This window comes from Symphalangus syndactylus, chromosome 2 (genome assembly GCF_028878055.3).
Source record: "Symphalangus syndactylus isolate Jambi chromosome 2, NHGRI_mSymSyn1-v2.1_pri, whole genome shotgun sequence".
NCBI classification, from domain to species: domain Eukaryota; kingdom Metazoa; phylum Chordata; class Mammalia; order Primates; family Hylobatidae; genus Symphalangus; species Symphalangus syndactylus.
In genome coordinates this window covers 120,177,893-120,204,381 of record NC_072424.2, presented here as the reverse complement: position 1 = coordinate 120,204,381, position 26,489 = coordinate 120,177,893, and the positions used below count along the sequence as shown (strand labels likewise).

The 26,489-nt window shown below is 34.6% G+C and overlaps 1 protein-coding gene across 7 annotated transcripts in view; it reads right to left on the bottom strand.

Annotated features, from left to right (window-relative positions):
- ADGRG6 (adhesion G protein-coupled receptor G6) overlaps positions 1-26,489 on the bottom strand; it is a 142,897-nt gene that overhangs the window by 31,452 nt on the left and 84,956 nt on the right. For 5 of the 7 annotated variants that reach the window (XM_055265808.2, XM_063622848.1, XM_055265824.2 and 2 more), the window contains 12 exons: positions 22,470-22,555; positions 19,229-19,281; positions 18,276-18,338; positions 14,470-14,612; positions 11,619-11,730; positions 10,161-10,225; positions 9,393-9,603; positions 8,247-8,418; positions 6,388-6,528; positions 3,937-4,056; positions 2,286-2,331; positions 792-898 (listed from right to left, as the gene is read on the bottom strand). In XM_055265808.2, coding sequence (XP_055121783.2) covers positions 792-898; positions 2,286-2,331; positions 3,937-4,056; positions 6,388-6,528; positions 8,247-8,418; positions 9,393-9,603; positions 10,161-10,225; positions 11,619-11,730; positions 14,470-14,612; positions 18,276-18,338; positions 19,229-19,281; positions 22,470-22,555 — 1,319 coding nt within the window. Of the gene's footprint in view, positions 1-791; positions 1,013-2,285; positions 2,332-3,936; positions 4,057-6,387; positions 6,529-8,246; positions 8,419-9,392; positions 9,604-10,160; positions 10,226-11,618; positions 11,731-14,469; positions 14,613-18,275; positions 18,339-19,228; positions 19,282-22,469; positions 22,556-26,489 lie in introns of all 7 variants that reach the window. The other 2 variants (XM_063622842.1, XM_063622841.1) reach the window with 1 other exon arrangement.

Genomic DNA, 26,489 nt, shown 5'->3' with positions numbered 1-26,489 from the left:
AATCACAGGTATACTGGATAAAAGGGAAAGGTTTAAATCTATGGATGAGTTCAAAGTTGCTGGATGTGTGGTGCGTCTTAAAATTTGGTGGGATAAGAAAAGCACACTGATGCAATCTAATTTTGTTTAAAACTGTTTGGCAAGCTGGCTAATAAGATAAAACAGGGGCATGGAAGAAGGAAGGAAAGAATGATATAGAGGCCTAAGAGTGACAGAAACATCATAACCAACATCTCTCTTGCAGCTCTGAAGTCTCCATTCTAACCCTAGTCACTAGTCTGTCCTAACAAACGGCAACCTCTAGGAGGGAGCTCACTCGGTGCAGTACCAGATACAAAGTAACGTTCAAATATATTGAGTGAGTGACAACGTAAGGAAAAATTTTTTGATCACACTATTCACAATTCCCTTCCATGTTAGTAACACCCAACATTTCTTCTTTAACTTTCTCTCCCTCCACCCACTTGTCTCCCTGTCCATCTCTTTGACTCTGTTTCTCTCTTAATTAAAAAGTTTCATGAGGATTTTCTTGTTTCTGGGATTATTTATCATCACTATTAATGCTACAGGAAAAAAAAGGGAGAAAGTTCTTTTCCATAATTACTTTTACATATTTTTAATATGTGATCTTTGCTAATTAGATTCTTTATTAAGAATTAAGATTCATGGTACAGACGAAAACTATCAGGAAATAATTCCCAAAATACATAATCTAAAAATACATACAAAAAAGGAGTATGCCATCCAAAGTTATAGCATGTCAAAATGAGCTTAGAAATTCCCCCCCTTACCATCAGAACTCCAAAGTGTGTGAAGTGGTTACACAGGCAGACTGTCTCACTTGCATCTGAATCTCTGTGTGCAACACATCCTGACGTGTTCCATCCTCCAAAACTTTCTGTTGAAGGAATCAACAAACAGTGTGAAAACAGCAGGTCAGTGTCTTCTCTATAATGGATGAGACCTTCTACAGAGAAATTTGCCTCAGTCTCTTCTGCCATACAGAGTTTATCTGTAAAATGGATACCATTATGAAAGCTTTCAATCCTTAGAATAATTTGGATTCCTAGAATCATCAAATGTTAGCTCTGGGTGGGCAGTTAGAGGTGATCTAATCAGTGGGTTCAAACTCAAGAGTTCCACAAATGTTTGATTCAAGTTTAATTTTTAACATATTTTAAAATGAACTTCCATAAAAAGAATACTCCTTTTCAAATACATTACATATTAATGAACTAATGATTTTTTTCTGAGGGTTAATCTACATTTTCGTGAAGACATAAGAACAAACAAGCTTTGCTTTCTTATAATGTGCCATTTACGTATACAAAAATCATGAATGGTGGTAACTGATTGTAAATGGCTTGAACCCACCTTATTTGACTTTCATGGTATAAAATGGAATATGAGCAATGCATATTGTCAATGTATTGAATCCATTTATTTAAATAATATTTTAATATATAAAGTGATAATTTTAACTATGTAAATGAGTAAAGATCTTCTCAAAATTTTCCAACTAAACACCTCCACCAAAAAACACCTGTCTTGCTGTGACAAGGACTATGAAAAAAAGAAGTTTTTGCCCTTTTCAGGCTATTTTCATCAGCAAAGCAGCCTGCCTTGATACCAGAATGAATCTGGCCACAATAATCCTCACAAGGGGACAAACAGAAGAAGCTTCTTTATTTGTACTTCCTTTCAAAGAGATTTAACACCTTATGCCTATTGACTGATTCATCCCTTAATTTTGCCTTCCTTTCTTGATTGTCAAATCTAATTCTGTAGGCTGTTCATCTCTTTCAAGTAATACATGTCCATTATAACAATTTCTATATTTACATTCCTTCAGTCAGCTTCTCACCTCCCTCATAACTGGAGGTCTGGAAGCTGGATTTTAAATTGTCTGCCTTACACATATCAAATAATCTCCTCAAATGTGTCTTAGAAGAATGAGATTAAGTGCAAGTCTACTTTCATCAAAAGTAGCAATAAAATTGTATGCTGTATTTTACAAATAACTGATGTCAAAGAGGTTGTTCAATTGAAAAAATGAAAGAAAACACAGTGAAGTCTGCCTATTTCTTCTTGCAATGACTAAAAAGTTACAGAAATTAGAACTGACTTCCCAAGCTACCTAAACTAACTTTGCAGCTCATTTGCCATTTACACTTACATTGTGACTCACTCTGGTTTGGGGTGGAATTAAAGGAAATGGGGGTGTCTAACAATGTTTAAAATTCAGTTGTTATCTATATTAAGATAACCAATATTTTAAAACTTACTGTTTTTGTTCAGATCCCAGAAGGCACAGATGGGATGATGCACTTCCTATATTAACATAAGAATAAACATGTGAAATTGTGTTTAAAATGCCATGATTTAAATATGGCAAAAGAATAAAAACACAAAGGGTTTCACAAAGAAATAGATTAGTATTAACATGCCAATTCAACCTGAAAATGTCAGGCAATTTAGGGGGATCTTCTTCTCTCCCATTGAGACTTCAAGCGAAAATCAACTCTAACCTCATAAGGAATCATACTACCTACTCATTTATCTGTAGGTTACTACAAATGTCCCATCATTAAGTATATTGATTCTACTCTCATTCTTAGCATTTAGAAAAGCTCTTGACACTACAATTTCACATCATCTTCAAAATTCTCCTTTAGGTCTGGGTATTTACATAGACAAATTGAAAACAAGGACTCGATGAGATATCTGTAGACTCATGCTCACAGTAGCATTATTCACAAGAGCCAAAAAGTGGAAGCAACCCAAGCATCTATTGATGGAGGAATAGACAAACAAAATCTGGTATATACATACAATGAAATACTCTTCAGCCTTAAAAAGGAAGTCAATTCTGACAGATGCTACAACACAGATAAACCTTGAAGACACTGTGCTATGAAACAAGCCAGTCACAAAGGACAAATACTGTATGTTTCCACTTATATGAGGTACTTAGAGTACTGAAATTAATAGACAGAAAGTAGGATGGTGGTTGCCAGGTGCTATTGAAAGGAGAGAACAGGGAATGGGTATTTAATGGGAGGAGAGTTTCAACTGGGGAGATGGATAGTGGTGATGGCTGCATAATAATGTGAACACACTTAATGCGATTGAACTGTACACTTAAAAATGATTAAGATGATACATTTATATTATGTATGTTCTACAATTTTTAAAAATCTTCCTTTATGAATGAAGGGCCTGAAACAAAGGAGGCCAAAGTGTTGAACACGGAAGTCTAAGATGGTTCGTGGCAAAGGGGGCTAGATCTTAGGTGACTTGGCTTTCAATCCTCAGCACACTCGTTTCCAGACTGCCTTCCTGCCTATCTAATAAATGGCAGAATCATGATGAGTGCCCTTTAGAAAAGTGAGAAAAACCTGTTCTTGGGCCATCTGGGACAATAAGAACTTCCATCTAATTTTATCAAACAAACAGATGACATGGGTAATGAAGCAACAAGAAAAGCAACATTTGCAAAGACTAAACCACGCTAACCTCTCAAAAAATAAGTCCACCCTCCCCTGTTTCTTTGTTGGCTTTCCCAGTTGCAGTTATCTTTGCAAATATACACAGAAAAATAAAGAAACAACCAAAACCTCTGTTGGCAGAATTGTGCAACTACATCTGCATCTAATTTATTTGAGGCAATATATGTTGTATCTGAAAAATAGAAGCCCTTCTCTTCACTTCCCTTCTCTTTCTGATTATTGAGTCCTAGATAAGACTAACCTCTCTAGCTGCTTCAATTTACTGTGACTTTAAAGCACTACCTGACCAGTTGTTCTCTTTTTATGGAAAACTGGGCCCTACTCCATAAAAAAGGGTCAGCTACTTTTTAGCATGTAGGAAAAAAGGCCCCATTAGTATCTTAAATAGTCCACCTCTGTCCAAATGCTATTGGGAGCGTTTTCTTACCTGAGTTCTTGTATGTTTGATTTTTATTTGAACAGGATCCTTCAGATTCTGGATAGTAATGTTTCCAATACTGCACGCCATCACATAACTCACTAAGGTTTTTCTTTGGGGTCCTACATCCTTTTAAAGAAAAAAAAAAATCGCGTGTATCAGTCAGAAGTACACACTTTTATTTTACTTTGGTGCTCCAAAATAAGCAAACTGTCAGCAATTTTTACACTTAAGATCTTCAGTTCTAGAACATCCTGTTTATCACATCAAGTTGCTGGCTTTCCTGAAGGCGGTTTGCTATTTCCCTTATTATAATAAATACATTGAGGGAATGTTGGGAGCCAATATTGTAAGACTGAGTTCATAAAACTACATTCTTGATTGTGGTGAGTGATGTCAGCCAGTTAACATCTGAAACAATGCAGACTCATAAATAATATAAACTCATAAAAAGCTGTGAAACAATTAGATCATTTCCCTACTCTAGAAAATAGATGTTGTTTTCTTTCAGAGAAGTATGAAGAAAATATGGTGTGAAAAATAAAAAGCAAGACGTCTTTCACATCCATGCCAACAGCCTGACATGTTTACTAACTTATACCTAAAAGTAATACTGGATTCAAGTCCCATCCAGGACTTCTACCTTCTTCTCTGATTGTATACTTGCCAGCATCTGTGGATTTCACTTAAACAATAAGGCTGTCAGGAAATCAAATCTGTCCCATAAAATGGTTTGGACCAATAAGCATTCTATTCTGCAAGTTCATCTCTATTTTTTTCTTTCCCTTATATTTCTTGTCAAATCTCCTGAATTTCTCTTTATATCATAGCTTACAAATCAGTTGTTTTGGAATAATCACAGGATAAATTCCAAATAAAACTCAGCATCCAGAATATAGCTTTTTGTTAATTTTGTGTGGTGGTCATCATTAAACTCAGCTATTAGCTGGTGATACCCAGCCTTTCAGTAAAACACAAAAAAACACCATTACCATTGTACCTTGCCCTCTATGATAGGGGAGCACCACAGAACCTTTAAAGTTTTTTCATCCTCCTGTAAATTAACTTTAGAAACTGAACATATGCTTCTTTTTTTTTTTTTTTTTTTTTTTAAAGAGAAAGGTCTCACTATGTTGGCTTGATTGGTCTTGAACTCTTGGTCTCAAGCAATCCTCCCTCCTCAGCCTCCCAAAGTGCTAGGATTACAGGCACGAGCCACTGCGCCTGGCCAGATATGCTTCCTAATAACAACTTTGGTAGAGAAATACCAAAGGAGAAGGAAACAATGATGTGGAGAAGACTCAAAACAATGACAGATGCTTGCAAATCTAAGAGTGCAGGGCTAAACCTTCCCCCTGCACTGGACCCCCTTTCTGTACCATTCACATTTTGTGGCACCTACATACATACATGTTTTGCTGCATTTTTATATTGGTTTTAAGGTAACATTGTCATACACTTCAAATTACCATAATTTTTAAAACTGCAGTTGTACATGTTTATAGCTATTAAATCTTTCAGGATAAATTACACGTTTTATACAAAATACATAAATTGCATTCATATAAATCACCAAATTTGTATAGAGCTGGTTCCTAAAACATTTGTTGATAAAATTTTTAAATTTTGGAATTAACTACTGTCAAGGATTCCATGGTATTATTTTTCCTTGACTATATCTCTACTTGGCTGTTCCTTTACACATGACATATAAAGGCAGATCTATTAGAAACAATTCTCTGGCCTTGAGACTTGCTATTTTCTCTTATATAAGTCACATTGTTCAATATGCAATGATATCTTGAATTTAATAGATAAGTTTTATTTTTTAAAAAGGGCCCAGCAAACCTGCTCTCAATTAGGTTGTACTTGTAAAGGCAAACAGAGGTCACCAGTGTTTGCTGGCAGTGGGCCTTCTAGAATCTAGAAATGATGCCAATAAAAATGATAATATGTGCTTAGCACAATGCCATCCTACTCTGCGGATGTGTAAAGACCAAAGGTCACTTGAAATACTAATGGGAAAACTGATTAAAGCCAAGAATGCTGCTCATTATGTAAACAGTGCTTACTGCTAAATTAAAGGAAAAAAAAAAACCCCTTTCCTTTGGTGCGCAATTTCTTTAACTCTAAAGGCCTAAATGATTGGAGAGCATAAAATATTTAATAAAAGTAATAATAAACGGTCATTTCTTCACTAATTCAATTTCTAATTTTTTAATGCAAGCCTTAGCCTAATACTTGAATTATTTTAAAAATTGAAGTGCATACAACTTGTTAATTAGCATATTATCTGAAATGAAATAAACAATTATATTAAAAATTTTCATTTTTGAAAACACAGTGAATTTTTCTAAACTTTCTGATATATTTCAAAGGAATCTAAAGTTTTGTTTTTTTCCTCTGAGCAAAGAAACTTCATTTGCAATTAAAAAATAATAATTTAATGAATGTACTTACCTGGAAAAGTCCAGTTTTGTTGAAGAAAGTAAACTGTGCTCTTCTAACTAATACAGAATCTTGTTGACTTAAATTCTCAAGTAAGTTTGGAGGCAAAATTACAGACGCCAGTGGATCCACTTGTCCACTCTCAAAATCCATCTGTCACACACACACAGATATATTGGTCAAGTAATCATAATTAAGTGGTAATAACTTTATTCCACATGCATAGTTAGGCGAGTGAACAATTGCAAGTTTAAATTATCCAGTACCAGGACTTCCCTTTGTATCTACAGTAGTCACTGCAACTTCTGGATAAACCCCTACAGACAGAGCTATAGATCTCATTTGGGTTTTACATGTGTGTCAAAGGAGAAAATGCATTGATTTTAATTAAGACATAGGAAGAAATCTATAAATCAGTCAACATTTTCAAGTATAAAAATTAGATTTACCAGCAGCAGATTTTGAGATTTTCTCAAAACACGTAGTGAAAGATAATAACTATGGGAGGAAGGGGCAAGGGAGAGAGAAAGAGAAAGAGACTGAAGTTAACTTGTTGATTTCAGACTGCATTAAAATTTTATGAACACTCTCAGATAGCATTTTTCCTGAAACCATAGCTCGAGGCTAAAGAATGCTTTCTTGCAAATTGTCTTGGAATGAGACTGAGGTTGACTGAGTTTTACTCTTAAAATGTGAAAGAGAATTACCCAAAAGAGCCCCTAGTCTAATGGAGAAAAAAGGTCTTGCCTGTATCCTGATTTCAGGCTTTTTATATTTTCAGTTTGTTCTATCTCCACAGTTAAAAGATATATTGTGCTTCACATACTATACTTTCCCAGGTCAAGGACAATGCTTCATTCATTTTGTTTGCTCTGGTGGCTAATAGTGCCTGGCATGTAGTAGGAACTTGAAAACTCTTTGCTTATGTGTCGCTTGAACATGCTGAAAAGGTTCTCCATTAATCCAGCCCCAGCTTATGTGTCCAGCCATACTGTCACCTGCTATCCCAGACTTCTACATCACGGGTTCTCAAAGTATGATCCTTAGACCAGCAATGTCTAAGGAACTTGCTAAAAGTGCAAATTTGGTGGGCCTACCCAGGACCTACTAAATCAGAAACTCCTGGAGTAGGTCCCAGAAATCTGTTTTAACAAGTCCTCCAGTCCTCCAGAAGATTATTATTTTTTTCCTTTTTCTATTGAGACAGAGTCTTGCTCTGTCGCCCAGGCTGGAGGGAAGTGGCATTATTCCGGCTCACTGCAACCTCTGCCTCCCAGGTTCAAGCGATTCTCGTGCCTCAGCCTCCCGAATAGCTGGGATTATGGGCCTGCACCACCATGCCTGGCTAACTTTTTTTTGTATTTTTAGTAGAAACAGGGTTTACCATGTTGGCCAGCCTGTTCTCGAACTCCTGACCTCAAGTGATCCACCCACCTCCGCCTCCCAAAGTGCTGGGATTACAGGCTTGAGAGACCACGCCCAGCCTCCTCCAGAAAATTCTAATGTTCAGTTTGAGAACCACTGGCAAAGAGAATGCACCATGCTTCTTTTCACCTTGGGGCCCTTAAAGCTCTTTCCTCTAACTGAACTGATGCTCACCCCAAAGTATGGTGGCCCCTACTCATGCTTAGCTCCAGTAACCCCTCTTGTAGAAGGTAAGCTGACCACCCCTGTCACCCAGATTATGAAAGTATACCCACTCTGAGCTCCCACAATACTTTATGGCTACTGCTCTAGTTAAACTTAGCCAACATTCAGACCTTGCCACTTCATAGACCAAGACCTCTTGGAAGCAGCAACTGCTAAGTGATCAGCAAGTTTTTATATGTCTAAGTAATTAATTAAAATGAAAGAAACCACTGGCTCATTACCTGGAAATACGATTCATTATTGCTTGGAAGACCAATGCTAAAATTTGAAATTCCATTTGTCCCTGGTAACAGGGATGATACGCCGAGAGCCAAGTTCCGAGTTGCAATATTCACATGTGATGTGCTATTTAGGTCTATCTTGAAGGCCAATTCATCAATTGTTTTTAAAGCTCTAAAGTAATGACAAAAAATACCACTATTAAGTAATACGATATTTTAGATTCTGAAACATACATGTTTTGCTGCATGGCAAAATACAAACAAAATAAAATTGTGTTTAGATTTTCTGATCTTAACATGAACACCCATAAAATTACCCCAATCTACAGTGATATCTGTTAAAACACGGAATCACTGGGATGGATAAATCCTCAAGAGAAATTTCTGCTTTAAAGAAAATTAACAATTAAATCATCCTGAACAAATACTGTTTTTCATTTATTTTAGCCTCTCTTTTCTCACATGAAAAAGCATCCTCCCTACCTTACGGCTTATCAAGAATCAAAGGAAATAATGCGATAAAAGTGTTTTGTGAACTGCAAGACGCTATAAAAATGTTTATATTGTTATTATGTAGATTGTTAGAAAATACATTTTTAACAAATATAAAGTTTTCTTCAGAGAAATGTAGAAGGGAAGGAAATAGAAAAACATTAAATATTTTAATATTAATACATTAAATGAAGCAATTAAATACAAATTGAATCATATAAATACAGGTACATTTTCATCTGCCCCAGTATGTTCATTTCAGAAGTCCAACAATCATGTGGCTGTGGCTGTCAGTGGCACAGTTTACAGTATAGTGGACTTACAATGATCAGTTATGCATAACTCTACTGGTCAACTAAATTAAGAATTTTAGAATTTTTAAACTAAATTTAGAATTTTCAAATAAAAAATGAAAGACTGCTTATGCTTTCTAGGGCTATGTATATTGTAAATTGTATTTCTCAAAAAAAAAAAAACCACACAGAACTTTTAAGTTCACGTTGTGAATGACCTTGCTTCACTATTAACGACTATCAATACATCTTGCAGAGATCTGAATTCTGAAATCTGGGCACAAAGTATTCAGATAGGTGAGAAATCATGTAACATCATTATCCAATAAAATTTACTCTCCAGGAAAAAAAAAATACTTACTCAGAAGAAGACTCAAGCAAGTCACTGTCTGAACTGCTTAAGATATTAGAAAATATATTCATTAGAGTTGAGCCAAGTGTTATATCAATGTTTTCTTCTTTATTCACAATTCTTTTGACCTGTTCCACAATGTTGGTAATATTGGCTGAGGTTAAGTTCTGCCCATCAGCAGTTAAATTTAAAATCTGGTTAGCAACTTCATTTGCTTCTTCTAAAACAAAGGCAGAAGAAAACAACACTAAGTTTTACCTGCATATTTTGAGCATTTCCAGGAATCCAAAGTAGAGTGTAATATTTCACTTTACATTTGAAGCAAGAAAGTGAGATTTTCCTGTGTATACCTCATCCCCATATTCACAAGGCAATAATACTTCTTTCTATGCAGAGACTAACTTCTCTCTTTAGTAAGGTACAAATAACTTGGAGGGATGAATGAACACACAAAGTTCTAAGAGAAACATTTCCAGAATCCCTGAATAAGTGTATATTTGCTATTTAAAATTAATGCAAACTACAAAACATTGATACAAATATCAATTTATATATTAGTTTTGTCTTCTCTAGATTTTCCTTACTATTTTTAATCCCTTACAGAACAGAAAGTTAAAATGAGGGTAAAAACGATTTTGTGTCTTAAGTGAAACATTTGCCTTTTAATATGAAAACAGTATCACATAGCGGAAGAATATTCCCGAAGACAATGAAAATCATGAAGCATGAAGTCATGTCATTTTGTCCTTGAGAAATAAAGGAAAATTGCTCACTTACTTGAACAGTTGGAGATATCAACAGGTCCCCAGTAGGTTACCAATGGATTGGTAGCATTGTAAGAACTGTGAAACAAAATAGATATTTTAAATATTTGATATAACTGATACTATTTTGTACTGCTTAAAGGGATTTTTACACGATGTATACATTTATTACAATATGATCAATGGACAAGCTTCCCTTTAAGACACTGAGCTTCTTACTCTTTCCATTTTAATTCTGTTTATCTCTGTACCTGTTTATATGTCTATGTTCTATCTCTCTAGCCTATTTCTGTTTATCACCCTATCTATACAATGTTCCCAAATTCTCTCCATTTCTCCACCTCATTCTTCTCACCCTTCCTTATTCTCTCCTCTCTCACCCCAGTTTGTTTCTCCATTTGCACTATTTCCTTCTACAAGTTTTCTTTTCCTGTTTTTCTATAAATGATATTAGAACTGAAAAAATTAGCTAATAACTTTTGGGATTTGCCTTGATTTCTAGGTAAGTTTCCTTTGAAAATAAAACTGTAATGCATTGAAATAAATTTCATGCTAAAAATTCTTATGGGAAAAAAATCAGTAGCATGCATCTTGGAAACAAAATACCAGCAGTATCCTAACCTAGGATACATTGGCCAAGTACTGCTTTAGAACTTTACAGGTAAAATCTGATTTTGAGTTCACATAACTCTGCAAAGCAGATTATAATCCACATCTTATAGAAGACTAAATGGAATTTGATAAATCAATGAATTTTCCAAGTTCTCACAGCCAGGAAGAGATGGAGCCACATTCCAAACTCAAGTCCATACATCTCTACAGTCCCCTTCTTTGCTCCCTACAAAGTGTCAAACCCAGCAGTATTTACAGTATGCAAAGTATTTATGCTTAGGCAGTTTCCATTTCGGAATTTCCCCCAAGAAAACTCTAATTGGGAGCTAGGTGGGTAGAGAAATGGATTTGACTTGCTAGTCCATGAATCCCTGCAATTATCTTGTCTCTGAGGTTTCTGTTAAACATTTAGAGAAAATCTACACCCTGACAGTTTCCATCAGCAGACTATCCCAATCTGGATCTTGTCTTCATTTCCTCTTTGCCTCCTCTCCCCATTCCAACAATAATCAGTCAAAATAGTTAAAAAGTTTCGGAATTCCAGATGCATGTTCCAAGGCTAGGCTAGGTTTATCTACATACAAGGTACTTTGCTCTGGTGCTACCCGCTGGCTGCTAAATTCTTCAGTTTTTCTGTGAGAGGACTTGATTAGCATGTGGCTGGGAGGAAAACACTGCCTTTCTGAGTCATCCACTTATGTTATCTTTATTCCCCAGGAGTGAATGATACAGGCATACACAGAGATTCCTGCCCTTCTTTGCAATCAATATAATGCCTGAGAACTACCGTGCTGCACGTATAACCCTGGGAAGGCTGATAACGTGGAGCTTTGCTGGTAAGAGTCAGTGAAAATATTACCATATCCGTGAAGCAGAAAAGCCAGGCTTGTCTGGACAAGGAAGAACGTATTCAGAAGGTTGGATAGATGGCCAGTAGTAGCCTTTGGGTTCCTCCACGGCAAGACAATGACCTACATGAACATAAGAACCAGCATGAGAAATATTCACCTATTTTTTAAAGTTAGAGATTAGAGATGCAGGATGAAAGCAAAATGACAGTGCTGGTAATTAGGTATTTCTTTAATGTAATACGAAAATATGAGTGTTTATCTTCAGAATTTGTAAAAAAAAAAATTAGAAGTTAGAAAAAACATTAACATTTAATACACTTCAAATCCAAAAATCATTACATTGGACAAAACCATTAAGTAAAAAACACAGTTATGTAAGTATAAACATGAAACATAATTATCATTCTAATCATTAGCAGACACTAGTTTTATTCAAAGAAATAAACCCTACAGAGAAGGAAAACAATCCTGAAAAATTCAAAATGTAATTTGATTTTTTTCAAAGGAGAAAGCCTAGAAATGATGCCTTGATAGTGTCATCTTTGAGTTGTGTGGCTATTTTATAGAAAACGTTCCAGCTGCTCTGACAGCCTCTCCTGCCTGGAAGCTAACTAAGGGGGCCACAGGAAGTCACCTGCAAACCAACAAACTCTCAGACTTATTTATCCTCAAATCATCTGACTTTTTGTTTGACAACTCTCTAAGTAAGCCTCATGACATCAATGATTCAGATTCTATATTTTAAAGGATATCAAAGTAACAGCAATACATCAACAACAACAATAAACTCTTGTATTTCAGTAGTGAGCATTAGCGAGTTATATCAGTTTTCTGGGAACAAGTACTGTTATTACCAACTGAAAATTCAAATAACTTTCCCATGTATACTGTGAACTTTAAAACTTTAGGTTTTAGCCTTTTATTTTTCCATTGGTAGAAGTGCTTATCCACAGATTCACTTGCAGAAAAACAATAAAATGGATAATTTAAATTAAATGGTATAAATTAAATGTCTTGGTATATGGAAAGAGTGGTGCTGGGCTTTCCCAGCCTATGAGGACAGAGCCAGTGCTGGTCCTCCTAGAGTTCTCCAGTCATAGATAAACTACCATTTGTCAGACTCCTTCTTTGTGAAGACTCCTATACGTGAAAGGGTAGCAGCTTGCATTCTCCCTCCCTCCAAAAAGCCCCAGTTGTTAAGAAGTATTTTCCCATAGAGACTCAGAAATGGTTTATTACCATGATTAGTATTATTATTATTTGCATTCATCCATCTCTATGAGTTCTTTGTAACTGTGTACATCCACCCAATAGAGATGGGTGGCTCCTCACAGAAGTGGAGATGCCTGCCTCTTTACTACACTGTGATTCTGGCCTTGGTCGCAATCGCCCTCTTCAAAGCTGAGGAACACTTGCCTCCCTCAATTCAACCTCCTGAGTGTAGAGAAGGCAAAGGGTCAAAGTTTTCTTTTCTTTTGATCTCTACTAATGTACCTAATCACAGTATAACTGTAACATAGAATAACATTAAAACAATTGTTTTTTGTTATCCATATTTGTGAATATTTGATTTCCTAAAATATTCTCATGCAGACTCATTCATTCGTCTATTCAACAAGTGTTCCAGTTCCAGGGAATGTGCTGGGTTCTGGGAATATGTGGGAAGTTAAGAGTTAAAGAAAAAAGAAAATATGATCTTAAGTCAGAGATTATTGTTTACAGAATACACACACACACACACATATATATATATGAACATAAATATATCTAGTCTTCTAAGTACTATGGTCTTCTGATGCATATGATGCTCTAGGCATCTGGACAGCATGAAGTAGACGCTCAAAGGCAGTGACGTCTATACTTGATTTCAGAAAAGCTTCCAAAGAAGAGGTGACTTAGGAACTGTCTTTAAGAATACATAGGTGATAATGAGGTTGATGGTGGGAGTGGAGAAGAACAGTGTGCAAAGATATAGAAAGGGCATGTAAAGGAAAGAGCACAGCCTCTTTGTGGAAGTACAAGCCATGCCATATGTGTGGCTAGAGCTTAGGATGTGAACGATCTCCAGGAGAGACTTGATTTTAGGTCCAACAGAACCCCTACATTCATGACCTAGTCCTGTGAAGACAGTGGTATCACTAATAGAAACAGGGAACATGAGAGAAGGAGACGTTTTCTGTTTGTTTTTTTGAGATAGGGTCTCATTCTGTTGCCCAGGCTGGAGTGCAGTGGCATGAACATGGCTCACTGCAGCCTTGACCTCCCAAGCTCAAGTAATCCTCCTACCTCAGCCCCGCCTAGTAGCTGAGATTACAGGTGCGCAGCACAACACTCAACTAATTTCTTCATCTTTCGTAGAGACAGTCTCCCTATGTAGCCCAGGCTAGTCTCAAATTCCTGGGCTCAAGTTATTCTCCCACCTTGGCCTCCCAAAGTGCCGGGATTACAGGCATGAGCCACCATGCCCAGCAGGAGATGTTTTGAAACAGGAAATCTCCTTCTATAAGATTTATCTCATTAGAGTTCCCACATCCACATCTACACACTCTTTTTATTCCTAAAGTTGACAACAATGATGATCAAGATTATTCTGGCATTTTGTTCATATTGTTAGTATTTTCAAAATATGTTCCTAAAGTAAAATATAAACTTTCATCTACCTCCTTCATTCCCTTGGATTCACAGATACTGAGCTGATTTTTTTTTTCTGCTATGTCACTCACTTGTTACTGAACTTCATCATCAGAAAAAAAACTTACATAAACAAATAGCACATAAAGAAAATTTCTGTTGTTGTTTCAAGTAAACCTGAATATACAGTTGTATAAAATGCATATTATAAAAAAATCAGTCACTTACTCAGTTGTCTCACATTCACTGTATGTAGCCTCAAGCCTTCATCCAAGGACTCATTATTTTTTAGGAGCTTCTGCTGAATGATTTTTCCTTCTAAATTAGTATTGTTGGTAGCATTGTAAACTAGAAGGGCCCAAAGCACCAACCTAGGGAAACATTTTGGATAGAACTGTTGTTGTTGTTCATTGGTTGGTTGTCATTTGGTAGGAGAAACAGAATATTTGGATGTAGAGGGATGACCATCACCTGTTGAGACTGAAGAGATTAGTCAAGGTGCTCACAGACTTTCCCTGCTGCTGTGTAAATTATAATGTTAAAAATATTCCAATATTAATAGATTCTATAGGCTATTGCATGTATAATTCTGTCAAATAACTCCATTTGTTTTCAGAAATATTTTAATATTTAATATTTATAGTAATATATAGTCATATTTAAAGCATAAACACAAGAAAACAGCATTCCTGTGGTTAATTCTACATTTTTTCTTTGTGGCCCCAAATTAACGTTTTTTTTAAAAAAACTATGATTTCAACTGACCATTTGTCTTTTGAAATTACTATTTCTAACTATTAGAAATTAACTATTTATAATTACTAACACTATAAAAATGTTACTATTCATGAATGTGGTATAATTTCTTCAGAATAGCAACAAATGATTTTCTATCTCCATGAAGCATTTGCAAATACTTTGTATTGTAAAAAGTTTCACAAAATAAATACTCAAAACCGACTCTGTGATTGGTCAGCATATTACTTAAGAAGGTTATAGAATGGTTGACCTTGAAGGTCTTTAAAAAAGAAATACCTCTATGGGGAGCAAAGAAATGTATCCCCAAAGCCCTGTTAAAAATTTTTGGTTCTACAATTTAAAGTAATATAATTTTCTGTTCCACTACAATCACAGCTATAGTCAAAAGCAGAAATCAAAACTATTAATTTAACACTGAGGTAAAAGTAAGCAACATCATTTTGTCAGGTAGAGGAGAATTTCTTTTGCTTATATGTGAAAGCTCTGGATTCACAAAAAAATTGTTTCTTCTTCATATTCAGAAGAGAAATGAATAATATAAGACACATTATTGAGATCAGTTACTGTCTTCATGCCAAAGACAAAGTGGTAGTATTGTTTTTAAACTAGTTATGGAATGTCCAGTGGAGAGGCAGTGACATATTTTATTTATGAAACTATGAATATTAGTAAGTATTAGTTATAGTAGTAATTTATTTGTGGTGTCAAAAAATAAGAAGGAATATGTGAAATATTTGCTATTCAAGGCTAGGTGAAATTAAAGAATAGCTCAAGTTTTCTTTCCTAAATATCTGTGCTAATTTCAAGGAAAAGGTGCTCTATCTTCTCATAATTAACTCTGAAAAGCTCTCTCTAAAATGATCTACTGCTTACCATTCACATACAAGCCATATTTCAGGATGAGGCAAACATAATGAATATAATGATAGCTGTGAACATAAATGTGACTATGATAGCTTAACAATTTTTAAAATGGCCTATGAAAAAGTATCCCTGGATTAAGTCATTGTTTAAAGACAAGCTTGGCCACTCCAGTTGGTGAGAACTTACAGCTAGGAATGTGACCTTTTACTTGTCTTGAATACTGAGAACATAATTAGCCCGAGGTATTGTGGGTGATATTGAATACCCAAACCCAACAAGTCAGGAATAGCCATACATTTTCACAGGTCTTATCTGTGTGTTTTCCTCTCTCATCCTGAAAACTGAAACTATTTTACGGTTCTACAAAGTCACATTCTATCTGTTGTTACCATCAGCCATTCTTTATTTGAAAAAAAAACTCTCTGTGGCTTTGGTTTCCTGTCTGTCTAGGCAATAGAGTATGACAGCATTATCTGAAGGTATGGTCTGTGTTAAGTGATACAATCAAATTGAAAGGAAAAGTTTTTTTAAAAAAACAATGTATGTAAAAGTAGTAGACTGTGGTTTTGACAGAAACTGAGACTATAAAGCCTCACCAATGAGGGTAAGAGCCATAGAGAATACAAAAAAGAGAGGCAAGAAAGGCTATAAACATAAATATTAAATAATGGCAAGAGTTCATACCAAAAAACCCCTAAATATGTGGATTTTGCTATATACACTGTCTCAGTTCATTCTCCCTATAATTTTCTGTAAAATTACTCACTGCTTTGAAGACCAGGAAACTGAAATCCCATGAATTTAAATGTCCTTCAAGAAGAGTTTCTGAGGTGCTGACATGTACTAACAATGGCTGATTTTAGTATCAACAGGTAGTAGAAGAACCACAGTAAGTATACTAAAAAGCGGATGCTGATTGCCTGAAGAAGGTATACCATTGGCTATATCTACCAAACCCAGGGCTGTCCCAATCGCTACATAAAGTGTCCAGCAAAGGGATCCTGATTGCTGCTGGATCCAATACTGAAGATGCAATATGACCTAACAGAAAGGATTGAAAAAAATTATTTGGTTAAACAGTGGAGAAGAGTTCTGTCACCTTCAAGAATACAGTACTGAAATATACTACTGTGTTTTCATATCATAAAGAAAAAATTATAATACCAGAAAATAAAAACAAGTTTCCCTAATCAGATGGCTCAACCCAGTCCATTTAATATGTATACAAAAATGACATCTTTCAGTATAACTTTCAAAACATTTGTTTTTCTAGTGTTGAATTGAAAAGAAAAAAAAAAGCTCTCTGGTCAATTCTCATATGAAATTTTACCTTCTCATAGTAAGAAGATATCACCTGAAAAGAAGCAAGCTCCATCATCAGGGCTGTATATCCATAAGATTTAATTCAGTCTATTGAGATCCAGCAAGACTTATAGAAACTTTTGCTTCACAACAAATTTTTAAAAAATTCTATGGAGGCCAGATATGACATCTTATGCCTGTACATGTAATCCCAGCACTCTGGGGGGCTGAGACAGGAGGATTACTTGAGGCCAGGAGTTTGAGATGAGCCTGAGCAACATAGCGAGACCCAGTCTCTACAAAAATAGTATTTTAAAAATTAGCCAGGCATGCTAGCACATGTGTGTAGTCCCAGCTACCCAGAAGGCTAAGGCAGGAGGATCATTTGAGCTCAGGAGTTCAAGGCTGCAGTGAGTGATGGTCACACCACTGCACTCCAGCCTGGGTGACAAAGTGAGACTCTGTCTCAAAAAAAGAAAAAAAATCTACAGAGATGCAATACATGACCTGAATAACCTAAATACAACTAAATTTATTCCATTTGGAAGTTTAGGGGTTTTTTTGTTTTGTTTTACAGTACTCTAAACATTTGGTCCTTACATGCCAACTGGTCATATATGCTGGACATATCCATTAAATTACGTGCATGATTAAGGCATGATCCTGATATAAATTTTAAAAGGGAGACTTCAGAAAATTAGCTAATAGCTTTAAATGCTGAAAACATTTAGGCATCTATTATCCATATTATTAGATGTTATCATATATAAACACTTTATTTAAAGCTATTTTCTTTGAAGGTACCTTTGCAATTTCAAGTAAGAGGCAATGGGTTATCATAAATAAACTGGAAATACTAAAAATAATAATCCTTCCATTTTAAATGCCCTATTTCTCAATTATTTTTCAATGGATATACATTACTACCCAGTCTGTTATATTACAGTTTTATACTACAAGAAAAAAGTAGTGTACAGTAGTGCTAAAGAAATAACTGTGCTATGTGATTAAGTTTTTCTTTCCTATCTAATTGTTTTCATTTCTCTACCAGATAAAGTGGTGAGCAAGAGAAAGAATGTTACACTCTTTATAAGACTTTGTCCTGTTACCTTGGCTCATTCTCAATGCTTCTCTTGACTTTAATCTTGTCCTCTCCAGCACTCAGGTGAAAACTAAAAACACAAATACATATATTCATTAATCCACCTCACCAACCACATCATCAACAATAAAATTTGGGGACCTGAAATAAAGAGACAGAATGGGAATTCTAAGCCAATATTTCCAAGTGTGTGTCCTGAGGTTCTAGCTTCTTTCATAAAGCTAGGCAACTGTGTGCTTTTGCTGTTTTGAAGATTCACAATTCATATTATTACACTAAAGAAATTGAGACGTTCTGAAAAAAAAATCTGCTTCAGTTTGTACAATAACATACTTCCTGAACTTATATGACAATTTGACTCCTTTTCTGTGTTACTAAATCTCTTATCTTCACAGAATATATGTTTAGGGGTCATGACATACACTTTAGAAAACTAGTTCAGGTATAGAACTATGAAAACAAGGCACACAGGAGGATATATGGACAATACGAATTGCTGAAGATTAGTGGAGGATTTAAATATAAATACAGTGAAGGATAATTTCGAAAAGTTAGGTTGCAATCAGACTGTCGATGTACGACATTAGATCTGGAAAAAAAAGTGGTCTTGAAATGGGTACACACAACTAGGGGGTGCTCTAGGTGATCCACCAGGGTATAAGAAGAAACTAACAACTTCTATTTGTATTTAATTATCCAATTTTAATTTTTGACACATTATAACATGATTTAAAACAAATACGAATTAACTGGAATACATGATCAAAACAGTTTAAAACCATCGCTGCAGCATGGAGGTTTTTTGTGCAATGAACTAATACACAGTTGTTTTAGAAAGATTATCTATATGGTAGCTATGTGTGTGTATCTGTATGTATATTTTGGTACAATCAGAGAGACAAATAGTAGCATTAAATTAGACACTACTTTTAATTTATCAAATAATTTATTCTGTCTTACCTGATATTAACGACATAAACCGTGTAGTTCCAATTTTGGAAGGTTGAATTGAGCTGGAAAACACAATGGAAAAGGCTGAGTTTTGCTAATACCTTTAAAAAATATCTAATTCAAGTTTCTACCTAAAACATAAGTTGTTACTGAGATAAGACCCTGGGAAAATCCTAAAGAGTTGGAGGAATGAACAGTTAATGGATCATTGTAACAATTAATGGATCACTGTATACCAATAATTTGATAAATGTTATTCCTTTCAATCCTCACAACAACCAATGAAATAGGTATTATTCCCACATATCCCATAGTCTTATATATAAAGAAACTGAGCTTTCAGAGATAAGAAATGATTTGCCCAAGATCACCCAAGTAAGCAGTAGCAGATGCTAGATTAGAACCCAAGTCTGCCTGTTTGGAAAACTATCACTTCCTCTCTAGCCCTCGTATTAAAGATTTGCAATAAATACCTTCTCTATTCTTTATTTAACAAACACTGAGGTACACTAAAACATTTTTCTAGTAATTACCATCTCACAATATTAGTAATAAGAAAAATTATAAATTAACAATATAAATTAAAAAAATAAAATAAGTTCAATACTATTGGAACTATGTATTTATTATGTGGATATTTAGCAGTCTTTATGGTCTCAGCATAAGTGTTTTTAATGAAGCAATGGATTCCTCCAATATAAAGAAGCTTCTATGATGCAGTTTCCCAAACAATCGCAAAACGAGATTCCCTCACTGACATGAGAGCCTCCTATTTACATACCATCTCCGAAGAGTGATTTAGGCCTTGTTTCATATACACACTTAGCCTTTCTTTTAAGCATTTCTAAAACTGAATGTAAGTTTTAGGGAATCCTGGCAAAAAAAGTGTTAAATTATTTTAAAATTGTAAATAATAATTTGAAACAGGTACACCATTTATATTTTCTCTGTTATCAAGTATCTGCTTTGGTATCTTGCATTTTAAACAAAAACGTCTAGTAAAGTTTAGCTGCAGATGAGAATAAAGCTATGTCGAAAACCATGCATGAAGTAAATATAAATGTAAGCTTATACCTTATCTAGCACAAACTTTCTAGTGAATGCTAATTTTAGATTAATAACATTACCCATTATTTGCACAAATACGCTAACAGTAGCTTATTTGAGAATGAAAATAAAGAATTTTATCTTCTGAAATCATTCTGACTTTAAACAAAAAGAACAACGCTGGAAAGAAAATGGGATACACAGAAAGAATATACTCTTTCTGCAGCCTGCTCTCTCCATTGAAAGGTTAAACATCTCCTAGTGTTTGAATGAGTTACTAATCTCAACGTGGCATTCCCAAAAATCAACAGTAGTATTTTTCTTTTATTTCAACAGAGGATTTCACCTTTCTCACCAATTTTGTAACAGAGTTAATTACCTACTATTGTTACCTATGGTCAACTTTTTTTTAAAGAGTACTGCCTTTAAAATGAAGACTGTTTTCTTTTTTTTTTTCCTTTTTATTTATTTTTATTTTTTTATTATACTTTAGGTTTTAGGGTACATGTGCAAAATGTGCAGGTTTGTTACATATGTATCCATGTGCCATGTTGATTTCCTGCACCCATTAACTCGTCATTTAGCATTAGGTATATCTCCTAATGCTGTCCCTCCCCCCTCCCCCCACCCCACAACAGTCCCCCGAGTGTGATGTTCCCCTTCCTGTGTCCATGAGTTCTCATTGTTCAATTCCCACCTATGAGTGAGAACATGCAGTGTTTGGTTTTTTGTCCTTGCGATAGTTTACTGAGAATGATGTTTTCCAGTTTCATCCATGTCCCTACAAAGGACATGAACTCATCATTTTTTATTGCTGCATAGTATTCCATGGTGTATATGTGCCACATTTTCTTAATCCAGTCTATCGTTGTTGGACATTTGGGTTGGTTCCAACTCTTTGCTATTGTGAATAGTGCCGCAATAAACATACGTGTGCATGTATCTTTATAGCAGCATGATTTATAGTCCTTTGGGTATATACCCAGTAATGGGATGGCTGGGTCAAATGGTATTTCTAGTTCTAGATCCCAGACTGTTTTCTATCAGTTATTTTTCAAATATATATAGATGTGTGTGTGTGTGTGTGTGTGTGTGTGTGTGTGTGTAGCTACCACTTCCTCTCAATGTGTAAACTTTCTTTTGCTACCAAAGACACGTTTATCAAACACCAAATATATATGAAAACCCATTTTTCTTATTTCAGAATGTATAGTGACTCAATTCAAAAAAAATTGTTTGAATTGTAACAGCATTATATATAAAAAGAAGTACAAAGTCTCACAGTATGCTGTAGGTAGGAAATGAAATAACAGAAAAAATAGAAACCTATGGAAAATAAAATTGAGACTGTTATTGTGAAGAAGAAAATGAAAAAATCCATGTGTTGTATTTGTAAGAAAAAGAAGAAAATAAAATGTTAAATTTTTTAAATTGAAAACTACAAAATGTTTATCAATAGGATACTGGTTAAATAAATTACAGCCTAACTGTCCATCAACAGAAGATCTGCTAAATAAATGACTGAACAGCCACATAATGAAATACTATGCATTGCTTTTTCAAAACAAAAAAAAAAACATGAAGTTATCTAATGTTGCAAATCTGGCAACAATAAAAATAAGTACAGTATAGAATGGTATGTAAAGCATACTACTTTTAATATAAAAAAGAAAGAAAATAAGAATCTATAGTTTAATTTTCTTTCATGTGCACAAAGACATCTGGAAAAAAGTGGAGAAAACGAACAGTGATTTCCTATTTGCTGTTGGTTATTTGGTTGGTTCCACACAGATGAGCCACAAGGATGGGTGAAAGACTTTCATAATGCGTCTTTTCATACTTGTTGGTTTTGATCAAACATTCAAACAATTTTTAAAAATAATCTATTTAAAAATATAGCAGAAAATATATGGATCTAATAGGAAATATAGACACCTGTTGCCTCCAAAATCTATTTCCATTTGTGCGATACTTTTCTTATTTAAGACACTGATAGTCTATTAGGCTCAGTTCTTATCCTTTATTCAAATGTACTTCTCTTCCTATGCATAAGGACAACACCTCAATTACATATCTACTCATATATTTCTAATGAATACCATCTGTGTTTCAGTATGATCTGTGGATTCAGTTAACCAGTCTTTTCCAGATTCCCAGAAGTTAAAGAATTTTTTAAAAAAAGAAAAGTTACAAGCTCACTTACCCATTCTGCCACCTTGGTCTGTACTTTTACCTCAGGGTGACGAAGGATGTTTTGAATCACTACGGATATTCTATAGATAATTCCATCTGCCCATTGGAAATAGGATTAGTCCATTAATTATATGTTTATAGTTATATAATTATAAAACAATTTAAAGTTATGATCATGTAAGTCTTACATAATCATATAGTTTTATTCATAATCACATAATTTACAATATAAGTTAAAAGAAACACCTTCTACATAGGCAAAAAAAATTCTGAAATATTTTGATGTTAAGCTTATTGACCTTCCGGCATTGTCATAGACTGAATGTTTATGTCCTAAACCCCACTGTGATAGTATTTGGAGGTGAGACTTTTGGGGGGTAAGACTTTTAGGGGGTGGAATTGGTTTCCTTATAAAAGAGGCCCCAGAGAGCTCCCTCATCTTTTCTTCTAGATGAGGTTACAGGGAGAAGACAGCAATCTGTGAAAAAAAAAGGTGGATTCTTACCAGACACCACATATGCTGGCACCTTAATCTTAGACTTTTCCAGCCTCCAAAACTGTGAGAAATAATTTTCTATTGTTCATAAGCCATCTATCAGTTTATAGTATTTTGTTACAACAGTCCAAATGGATAAGACAGCCATTTACCCTTTAGAACTACATAGTAACCACAAGAAATTATACAATGTTAAATCTCTTGTTTTGTGAGATGCCCCACCCTCTTTGCTTTTCAGAGTGAATTTTGTCTCTTGTTAGCTACCTATCAGGGAGTAAAAGAAGTGGGCAAAATTTAATGTCACATATATTTGGGAGTAATATTGTAGTTCAAAATTCTGATTATATTCTATGCAATTGAGAAAATAAAGGTTTTTCCTATTTTCAAAAAAAAAAAAAAAGCTTATTGACCTTCCAACTTCTTAGAAATAGGTATCAATTAGCTTACTCTTATTACTAGCATATGTTTCTTCATATTTTTAATTCTATAGATTTCTTATATCTACTGTCTGTAATGTGTTAACTGTTTTCATGTATAGTTTGACTTCTTATAACAACGCATTATGCTTTCTGTGCATTATAAAGAATGATAAAGAGTTTGGGATGTGAAAACTTGAATAAGATCATGTGGAAGAATTAACTTGAAAAAGTAGAACAGGCATACACATACTTACTGCCCTAATTCCTCTCCTTTTCCTCTCTTTCCCCTGCTTAATAAAACACTTCTATGAAACTATTAGGCTGCATTTCACCAGACTTTTCATCAAAATTTCTTAAATATGCTCATTTATACCAAAGTAGAGGAAAAAATAAACAATATTTGCAGGTAGAATTTTCATTGGACTAAATCACTTTAAAAAGAAAATAAAAAGAAAATCTTATTGTAAAGAAGATTCTGCTTTTTGGGTGGGGGGAAATCTTTAAAGTAAACTGATTTTTTAAAATAAAAATCAAACTCACCAGCAAGCATTTGCTAAATAGCTGTAAATGGGTGCTTTAGTCAAAGTAGCTAGTGAGAAAAATACCCTTTTAAATTATGGTAGGTTATAGAGAGAAGAAAATTTTTTGAGTCTCCTTTGTTGATCATCTTTCTTCATGCTTATGTTTAGGTAAGTCTTAAGTAGAATAGGCACACAACATATAGAAATACATAATTATAGCAATGTTGAAGAAAACAGTAAACATTGTGGGGAGGCAGTAGAAAAAAAATGTAAAAGTTTGCCTCCGGGAATTTCCAAATCCACCAAAATGCAAATTCCAGCCCCACTACCAAAGAAATGTCTTTCCATTAGGAATCAGTCTTGTGCTAAATAATATAAATTGCTGCCCCTGGATGTAGTAATATAAATATATAAAACTGGCACAAGTCCAAGCACAGGTGAGTTTAATTTATGCAGACTATTTCAACTTCTAAAATTCTTTGGGTATTTTAATGATCTTGACTTTTATATTCCTTTAAAAAAATGTTCTGAATGAAAAATATTTGGAGGAACATATAAAACAAATAATACTTCATATAAAGATAACTTTTACACTGTAGATCTCATCATATAAAATCACAGATGTTCTGAATGATTGGGAGGAAATTCAAAATTGCAACAGTCAAAGAGTTATTTCAGGATCCTGATAATATTCTGTGACTATACAGAAGGTTCCCTACTTATAGTTCAAGATCATTCAACTTTACGATGATGGGAAAACAACAGGCATTCAGTAGAAACTGTACTTCTAGTACCCATATGACCATTTCACTTTTCACTTTAAGTTCAGCATTCAATAAAGTACATGAGATATTCAACATTTTATTATAAAATAGACTCTGTGTTAGATGATTTTGCCCAGCTGTAGGCTAAGGTAAGTGTTCTGAACGTGTTTAAGGTGGGTTCAGCAAGCTGTGATGTTCAGCAAGTTGGGTGTATTAAATGTATTTTTGACTTTTGATGTTTTCCAGCATTTTCAACTTAACAATGGGTTTATAGGAATGCAAACCCCATCGTAAGTGGAGGAGCATCTGTATTATCAATGCTAGCAGAGTATCTGAAAAGCCACCACTAGATGGAAACCTAAAGCATGCTTTTGTTATAAGAGTAGTATTTGTTCCCTCTAAGGAAAATATTGCAAAATTCTAAAAATCATTGACATTTCTGAATTTTTAAGAAAGCATCCAAATATTTAAGATGTTTTCTTTAAACATTGTTTCCTGCCCCAGTCCACTTGTTATACTTATTTAAAATTTTTGAATAGTGCAGTCAACAAGTAACCATGAGAAAAGTCCAAGAGTGAACTGTCAAAGCAACATAAAAAAATATGCCCACTGAAGGGCTGATGAGAAGGGTTTTGGACTACAGCAAAATAATTGGCTTCAACATTGCCATTGGAGAAAATGCATAATTAAGACACACTTATGCAGGATTTTCCATGTTACCATAGCAGTAAAGTTGTCTTCTCTTACAAATGTTAACAACACTCATGGTGTTTTAAAAGCTATTCACAAATCTTCATGTGTTCCAGAGACTTCAAAATATGTATATACTATCCTAATAATGACATCCAGGCCCAAAGAATTCATTATAGACATTAATTGGGGAAAAATGATTTAAGAATATATCCATTTTCCATTTAGATACTTCTTTCAGCATGTAGAACTTCAAGCAGAAATCACTGCCTGCCATTACCAATGTGGTACCAAAACAATATTATTTTTTGTAGGTCTCTCTCCAATTAATCTTTCCCTTTTTTATCTTCTTATACTTTTTTCAGAGTTTCTTGGAGAATACAGAAATGACACTGCTCTATCTATGCTATATTCAAGGACGTAAAATACAGGTTTGAAATGATAGGCCTAAATACATATTTGAAAAAATAGATGTTAAAATATAAACCAAACGCTAATCTAGACACCTGGTTATTTCTTTGAACTAGTGATGAGGCAACTCTATTATGACAGTGGCATTTACAATAGGACTGGCATCCTGCAGCTCCTACACACACAATTTCTTTAAGATATATGTCATAAAAAGCTAGAGTAATGGATCCATTCAAATGATCTTTGAAGGAATTTGTTATTTAAATAGCTAAATGTATGTGAGAAACTGGAAGCAGTGTTACAATCTGTACTTACTTGTAAACTAGGTTTTCAGAACAATACAGACTAATGGAGTTAATTCCTTACTTGGGTTGCTTGTGACAACCTCACAAAAGCTTACTATTCAGTAGCACTAGTGATGTTTGAAGCAGAGAAGATATGATTTGGAATGGAATAATAATTAGTCCAAGAGCTTTTCTTGGGAATGTAATGGAAAACATAAAAAAGGTCATTATTTGTGGGAATCCCCAGATTATCCACATCTTGAAATATCTGTTTGTGAAAAGTAGCTTTAAAGACTTTCTTAGTGTACACAGCAGGTCCTCAAGTAACATCATTTCATTCAACAGAGCTTCATTACAAAGTTGATGAGAAGAGTCAAGGCCTGGCCAGGTCCCCTGTCTGCATAGGGTCTGCATGTTCTCCCCTTGTCTGCATGGGGTTTCTCCA